The 8,702-nt window shown below is 40.2% G+C and overlaps 1 protein-coding gene across 1 annotated transcript; it reads right to left on the bottom strand.

Moving 5' to 3' along the window:
- Positions 1–4,471: 4,471 nt before the first annotated feature.
- On the bottom strand, positions 4,472–6,868 carry LOC307099475 (protocadherin beta-14-like; the record flags this gene model as incomplete). The annotated part of the gene is made up of 1 exon (XM_079771060.1): positions 4,472–6,868. The coding sequence occupies one exon, from the start codon at positions 6,866–6,868 to the stop codon at positions 4,472–4,474; it is 2,397 nt and encodes a 798-aa protein (XP_079627186.1).
- Positions 6,869–8,702: the final 1,834 nt, after the last annotated feature.

Genomic DNA, 8,702 nt, shown 5'->3' with positions numbered 1-8,702 from the left:
ACTATCTACAAACCCACCCAAGCTCCATGCAGCAGCTCTTGCATATAAATGGCCTGCCCTATCGCAGCTTAACCTAACAAACTGCAGCTCTGGTCAGACAGCTCCAAAACCTCCAAACCCCAAGCAAAGAGGAGAAAACTGTTGTTCTGCTGGGTGGCCTCAGACAGTCATTGACCTGCACCCCATTGGAGATCCAGAAGCTAGTGTATCTAGTGGTCAGTGTGAGATGACACCAGATTTCAACTACTCACATCCATAAGTGACATATTCAAGAGGCAGACTCAGTGAGCACCAAAGCCCCACTGAAGCAAGTCCTGCCCCATAAGCGTGTCTCCAGCACAGCAGTTCTTCCACTCCATCAACACAGGGAAGCAGCAAAATGCGGAGACAAAGAAACATCTCACGAAAGAAATGGAGGAAAGCAAACTACTGGACATAGACTTCAAAACCACATTTATAAGGTTACTCAAGAATCTTCTAAAAACCACTGAGAAACTTGGTGAGACTTCTAAGGAGCTTAGTGAGACCTTCAAGGACCTTAATGAGAATGCCAAAAAAATGGAAAAGGACCAGTCAGAAATTAAGCATACACTGTCTGAAATAAAGAATATACAGAAATTCAACTGTAGATCAAAGGACCCCAAGAATCAAACCAAAGATCTGAAATATGAGGAAACAAAAAACACCCAACCAGAAAAACAAAAAGAAAAAAGAATCCAAAACTATGACAATAGTGTAAGGAGCCTCTGGGACAACTTTAAGCATACCAACATCCGAATTATTGGGGTGCCAGAAGAAGAGAGAGAGCAAAATATTGAAAACCTATTAGAAGAAATAATGACAGAAAACTTTCCCTACCTGGTGAAAGAAATAGACTTACAAGTCCAGGAAGTGCAGAGAACCCCAAACAAGAGGAATCCAAAGAGGACCACACCAAGACATGTCATAATTAAAATGCCAAGGGCAAAAGACAAAGAGAGAATCTTGAAAGCAGCAAGAGAAAAACAGTTAGTTACCTACAAGGGAGTACCCATACGACTGTCAGCTGATTTCTCAACAGAAACTATGCAGGCCAGAAGGGAGTGACAAGAAATATTCAAAGTGATGAACAGCAAGAACCAACAACCAAGATTACTCTACCCAACAAAGCAATCATTCAGAATTGAAGGTCAGATAAAGAGCTTCACAGACAAGAAAAAGCTAAAGAAGTTCATCACCACCAAACCAGAATTATATGAAATGCTGAAGGGTATTCTTTAAGAAGAGGAAGAAGAAGAAAAAGGTAAAGATAAAAATTATGAACAACAAAATGACAACAAATACATACCTACCAACAAGTGAATCTAAAAATCAAGTGAATAAAAAATCTGATGAACAGAATGGACTGATGAATATAATAGAATCAGGGACATAGAAAGGGGGTGGACTGACAATTCTCAGGGGAAAGGGGGTGTGAGGAATGAGGGAAGAGACTGGACAAAAATCTTACACCTATGGATGAAAACAGTGACAGGGCGTAAGGGCATGGGGTGGGGTGGGGAATCAGGTGGAGGGAAGCTATGGGGGGGGAGAGGAACACCTGTAATAATCTGAACAATAAAGATTTATATTAAAAAAAAGAGAGAGAGGAAGGGAGAGGGATAGGTAGAAAACATTGATGAAAGAGAGACATCTATAGGCTGCCTCCTGCACACCCCCTACTGGGGATAGAGCCCGCATCTGGGGCCTGTGACCAGTAATCAAATGGGGGACCTCTTGGTTCATGGGTCAACACTCAACTACTGAGCCTTTCAGCACATTGAAGATATCTTATTTTCTTTTAGTTTCCATTGCTACTGTTGAGAAATTGTCAACATGGAACATAGCTGTCACTCTAATAGTCTTGTGTTTAAAGGTTAAATGCTTTTTCCCATGGTTGTCACTTTTTAAAAAAATATTTCTTTGTCTTTGGCTTTCTGAAATTTCACAATTATGTTTCTAGGTATGAATATCTTTTTAAATATGGAACGCTTCATGAATTTGCATGTCATCCTTGTGCAGGGGCTATGCTAATCTTCTCTGTATCGTTCCAATTTTAGTATATGTGCTGCCGAAGCGAGCACGGTATGAATATCTTTTATTTATCCTGCTAGGTTTATTTGGATCTCTTGAAACTACATTGGTGTTTTCATCAATTCTGGAAATTCCCAGCAATTATTTTTTTCAAATAATTGATTCTTCTGTAATTCTGGTTAAATATATGTTAAACCTTTTTATTCTGTTCTATGTTTCTAACCATCTTCTTTGTATTTTTCATCTTATTAACTCTCTGAGCTGCATGCTGGATAAATTATATTCTGACTTCTTTCACTCCATGAATTCTTTATTTGGGTATATCTATTTTCTATTAAAACTTTTTATTCAGTTCCAAATTTTGATTATCATATTTTTCAGTTCTAAGAGTTCTATTCTGTTGTCTTCTAACTTTTCAGATTTATTGTCTGTACATCTTTAAGTATAACTTTATTTCAATTAAAGTGATTAGCATATTATGGACTGTGTCCAATAATTAAGATATTTGAAGTGTTTGCAAATTTATTTCTGTGTTCTTTTTCCCCTCCTGCTGGCTCTCACTTATAGTGTCATGTTTCTTTATGTATGCAGTTATTTTTGTGTTAAAGTTAAACAAAATTATTTATATAATAGTTCTAGGCTTAGAATGAATAAACCTTCATAGAAGGTTTGCATTTGGTTCTATTAGGATCTGTCACCTTAAATCAAAATTCAAGTTCAAAGCTGTTATTCCACATGAAGGCTCACCCTCCTAGTGGTTAAGATATAGTTCTTAGGGATTCATATTTATTAATGTGAGGGTCTTCTATAAATTTCTTAATTTGTTATGCTTCTCCCTCATTATAGAGGCTCACAATTCCCAGGATTCCAAGTGTTCCCAGGGAAAAAGTGGATATGGGTCTCATTTATCTCTTAAGGTTACTTTTAAATTGTAACTGTGACCTGACAATATATGTGCCTTTTTAGGTCATTATTTTCAGTGGAAGTGTTGGTCTACATAATCTATACCATCCTAATTAAAAATGTAACATATCACTTGGTATGTCTCAAAATTACAAGTAAATTCTTAGGTTTCATGGGGTACAGGCGATTGATCTTCTCAAAAGCATAGAGAAATAATATCTATTTTTAGCAACTGGTCACTACTAAATCAACTTCATAATGCTGCAATCAATTTAAACAATCTCTTAGAAGAGACAGTTTCTGTCATGGACATTGATATAGTTCTCACTTCTCACTGCACCCTAATCCTCCTACATATAAACACATGTCTTCTTTCCTACATCTGTTCTTTCTTCTCTCCTTCCATTATGTTTATTTATATATTTGTATTTTCTACAAATATGGTATTATATGGGTATATGGCACTGTACTATAAATCCAATGTCTTTCTTCTTTATTTCATTAACAGTTTGAATTTTCATTTCAATTTCTTAAGAAATTTTTTCACCTGTACTCTTCTGCTGGAGGATTGTTTACTCAAGGTAATACCATAAACTACATTCTAGTTAAGTAATAAACAATATAAAATAATACAAATTTAAACTAGCAAACAGGGTATATTTACAGAAAACAAAACAGGGATATAAAGTATCAGAACATTATAAGACTCTTCTCCCAAAACAACAATAGCATCAACAACAATAAAGAAAAGTTACTTAAGAAATCAATAATTTCCAATGTGGTCACTTTTATTTTGTCAAAAAGTAAAATCTTGAAAAACACTTTACTATAAACTAACAAAAAAGGTACTCTACTACTGAATACAGTAAATTAGCATTTTTTAATGTTTATGATGAAATTTTTTCAAGAAGAATAATATGATAAAATCCAATATACTTTTCACCCAGATTCAGCAGCATTTAAAATCTTTGCTTTAGCTATGCTTTAACGAAATGTCTAGAAGTAAATTACATATATTGTGGAATTCACTCTTAAAACATTAGATTGCAATTCCAAATAATCAACAACATTGTTTTGCATAACAACACTATTACCACAAAAAATGAGCAATAACTTCATTAATATGCCATTTTTCAACTTTTAAAATTGATTTGAGAGAGAAACATCAAGTTGTTGTTCTACTTATTTATGCATTCATTGGTTGATACTTGTATGAGTCCTGAAAAGGAATTGAACTCCCAACCTTGGTGTACCAGGATGACTATAACCAACTGAGCGACCTGGCCAGACCAATATGCCATTTTTGACAAAATAAATGGAAACACACACACACACACACACACACACACACACACACACACAGAAGACACACAAACTAATAAAGATTTGTAAAGCAAATGCAAGAGCGTCAGGAATAATACATGCAACTACTGTACAACTGAAATCCAGTATAAATTGGCAAAGTATTTCCCAGTTTGCCAAAATAATGAAAGACTAAATGTTTAAAATAAAAATTTTATTGGATGTTGAATCCAAAGCTATTCCTAACGTTCTCATTTTCCTCTACATTCCTACCAGTGTCATGGATTGGAAGATTGGGAATAATCGGCTTCAGAAATTTAAACTCATCTGTCCCAGTACCTCCCATCAGACACACCTCATACTGGTAGCTCTGGGACAGGGTCCCAGTACCGGTGACGTCCACCAGGTGGCCCGGAAGGTGGCCCTCAGGCACCGAGCAGCCACCCACCCAGGCCGCCCTGCTCCGCCTGCACAGCCGCACCGCGATGAACGCCAGCACCGAGAACAGGAACAGAGATGACACCGAGGCCAACGCGATGACCAGGTACACGGTCAGCGGGTCGGCCTGCGCCTGCTCGGCCGCCGCTTCGGGCAGCGGCAGGTAGGGCTGCGAGAAGCCCTCCACCAGCAGCACGTGCAGCGTGACGCTGGCAGACAGCGCGGGCTCGCCATTGTCCTTGACCAGCACCACCAGCCTGTGCTTGGCCGCGTCGCGCTCGCCCAGCAGCCGCGCCGTGCGCACCTCGCCATTGTGCGCCCACACGCCGAACAGCCCGGGCTCCGTGGCCCGGAGCAGCTGGTACGACAGCCAGGCGTTCTGGCCCGAGTCTGCGTCCACCGCCACCACCTTGCTCACCAGGTAGCCCGGCTCGGCCGCCCTGGGCACCAGCTCGGTGCAGGGCGCAGAGCCGTTCTGCAGCGGGTACAGCACGAAGGGCGAGTTGTCGTTGGCGTCCAGCACCTGCACGCGCACCAGCGCCTGGCTGCTCAGCGCGGGCGACCCGCGGTCCGTGGCGCCCACGCCGAACTCGAACGCCTGCAGGGCCTCGAAGTCCAGCGCCCTCAGGGCGAACAGGTGGTCGTTGTCCGCGTTGATGGACACCAGCGAGGCCAGGGGCAGCTGCGGGTCGTGGGGCGGCAGCAGCGAGTAGGTGACCTGGGCGTTGGCGCCCGCGTCCCTGTCTGTGGCGCTGACGCTGCTGATGTGCAGGGCGGGGCTGTTGTTCTCGCGGAGGAACAGGGTGTAGGAGGTTTGGGTGAAGGCGGGGGCGTTGTCGTTGACGTCGGAGACCAGCAGGGTTATGTTGTGCTGGGTTTTCCGCCTGGGGGTTCCCAAATCAGTGACAGTGATGGTGATGCTATACTCCTCTCTCATCTCTCTGTCCAGTGCTTTTTCGGTAACCAGAGTGAAAAAATTCTTAAATGTTGGTTTCAGGATAAAAGGGAGATCATCTTGAATAGAGCAAACCATTCTTCCATTGTCTCCAGAGTCTTGGTCTCGAATACTAAAAACAGCGACAAAGGTCTGTGGCTCATTTTCTGGAATTCTGTTTGTAATTGATGACATGGTCACTTCTGGTGCGTTATCGTTTATATCCATTACTTTAATCAGAAGAGTGCATTTTTCTGAAAGCCCCCCACCATCTGTTGCCTGAATATTTATAGTGTAAGACTGTATTACTTCAAAATCCAAGCTAGATATCAAACGAACTTCACCAGATGCTGGGTTGATTTCAAATGTCTTACGAATATCTTCAGATGCATGGAAAAATATGTAAGATATTTCCCCATAATGTCCTGCATCCAAATCCTTAGCAGAGATGGTGATTATCCAGGAGCCAATAGCTGTGTCCTCTGGGACCTGCACCTCATAGAGCCTCTGCGGAAACTCAGGGGAGTTGTCATTGATGTCCAAGACCTCGATGAGGACCAATGTTGTCCCAGACCTGGGTGGGGATCCACCATCCAGTGCTACAAGTGTTAATCTGAGCTCAGGCTCCTTTTCGTGATCTAACATTCTGTCTAGGACCAGTTCTGGGTATATCTTTCCATCACCGCTATCTTGAATTTTAATGTAGAAATGAGAATTGGGGCTGATTGTATAGTTTTGGAGACTGTTGCTTCCTATGTCCAAATCTTGGGCACTCTCCATTGGGAATGTGGTTCCAAGAGTAGTACCTTCTGATATTTTCAAAAGTATTTCCTTGTCCAGGAATGTAGGGGAGTGATCATTTATATCTTTGATGTGCAGCTCAGCCCGAAAAAAATGTAAAGGCTTTTGCAATAACACCTGAAAATGCAACACACAGGGCTCCGCGGAGCCGCACAGCTCCTCTCGGTCTAGTCTCTCATTTAGGAGCAAATCCCCAGTCAATAAATTGAGATGCAAATGCCTTCCATTATCATCAGAAATTATCCGGGCCTCTCGGGAGGACAGTTCCTCTACCCCAAGCCCCAGATCCCTTGCCAGATTGGCCACAAAAGAGCCAATATCTGCTTCCTCTGCCACAGAATAACGCACAGATTCAGGACCCGCCTCAGACAATCCCAGCAAAACAAAGAGAATTGCGACTTGCCTTTTCCGAAAAGTGAGCACTCCTCTGATCTCCATGGTTCCTTCAAGCAATCTCCTTTGTGGAAAAATTTAAGTTTAGTCCAAATTTTTGAAGCCAAAGCTCTGGTTTTTTAGAATAAGTAAACCCCGGAGGGTGTAGAGCCCTCCGGCAGCTCTGAAAGTGAAGCTCCTTAATACCTCTCTTGAATGGGTTGACTGTTCTCTGTTCCCTTGAATAATGGAGTCCACAGTGTGGTCCATGCACTGTTTTCATCTTATCCTGCAGCGCCACCATGTGTCTCTTATGAATTTTTTTTTCAGTAAAAATTGTTTTTTCTTTGAAGAAGTAATTAATGAATACATCTGGAATATTTTAAAGCAAATCCCAGACATCATAGTTTTACCTCTAAATCATTAAGTATTTGTAATAGATAAGGACTTTAAAAATATAACTACTATACCACTATCAAAAATCAACCCATTTAGCAATAATTCCTTGATATAATTTATACTCGGTCTATGCTTGGTTTCCCCAGTTTTTTTCCAACAATGTTTTTAATTGTTGGTTTGTTTCCAATAGGATCCAAACTCGGTCTATGTAGTGCATTTAATTACCCACTGGTTTGAATACCTGACAAGAAAAATCTGTAAAAATGTCTTGAACTGAAGAAATGATATTTTATTCAGGCCATCTCTTGACTAATTGCAAATATACTCTCTTCTCAACTCTTGTAAATAGTATAGTTAGTAACATCATTGCTTTTTCATTTATGTATTTTTTAAATACACATATAAGGATATGGCATATAAGACAGAGATAACCCTTGTCTTTATGGAGCTCACAGACTAGAAAATTTGTCAGTAAGTAATTAAAATATGTCACAATATATGCATAAAGAACAACATAGAAAGACCTAGAAGGGACATCTTAGACCTCAGAGGCAACATAACATAGTGATTACAAACATGGATTTTAAAACAACAATGTCTATATTAGAATTCTAATCTGCCACTTACTATCTGCCATCTTGGACAACTTATGTACCTCTGTTTCCTGACCTGTAAAATAGGGGTAATGTAAAATATTTAGCTCCTAGGATTATTATCACCTGGCATAGTAGGAAGCTATAACACATTATATCTCTTTAAGCTAGTGGTCCTCCATCATTTCCCCACTAACTACAGTAAAATCAGGAAGTAATCTTAATAACTTAACTGATTTATTAATATTGTATGGGCTTTTGTTGCAGCTTTCATTTAGAGGGGAAAAGAACTTGCTCTTAGCTCCACTTCCAAAAGTGGAAAATTAGAATGTAATTTGTTCCCTCCATTTGTCTTGAATTCAAAGAATAAATAATCAGCCCACAAAGTTAAAAAGCACTGGTAATGAAATCTTAGCTTTCAAGAAGTTTAAACAGATTATTTTGGACATGGTAGAGCAAGAGATTGTGTTTCCTGGCAATATTAACTGACTAATACCCAGCCCCTCTACAATGTTAAGATAAAGTTTAAAAATATCCTCAGGATGTTCTTTCTGGCACTCATTCTAGTCTGCAACACTAGAAGCACTAGAAGCAACCATTTTACTCATTCTCACTCATCTCTTTCCAATGCCTCCTCCTCCTCCTCCTCTCTCTCTCTCTCTCCCTCCCTCCCTCCCTCCCTCTCCCTCTCCTTCTCCCTCTCCTTTCCCTCTATACCTGACACATTTTGTCCATCTACACTTTCTTTCCACAACATATAGGCTTTAGATTTTTGATAAAATTTATTGGAAAACTCCTACTCAAACAATAAAGGTTTTTTCTTCTATAATATAGTCAATTTACTAAAGACAAGAATGGTTGATTGGTTCCTGTGTAGCAAGAGACAAAGCATCCTTCAACAATGATTT

Source organism: Cnephaeus nilssonii (genome assembly GCF_951640355.1).
Source record: "Cnephaeus nilssonii genome assembly, chromosome: 5".
Classification (NCBI taxonomy): domain Eukaryota; kingdom Metazoa; phylum Chordata; class Mammalia; order Chiroptera; family Vespertilionidae; genus Cnephaeus; species Cnephaeus nilssonii.
This window is presented reverse-complemented; position numbering and strand designations above follow the sequence as displayed.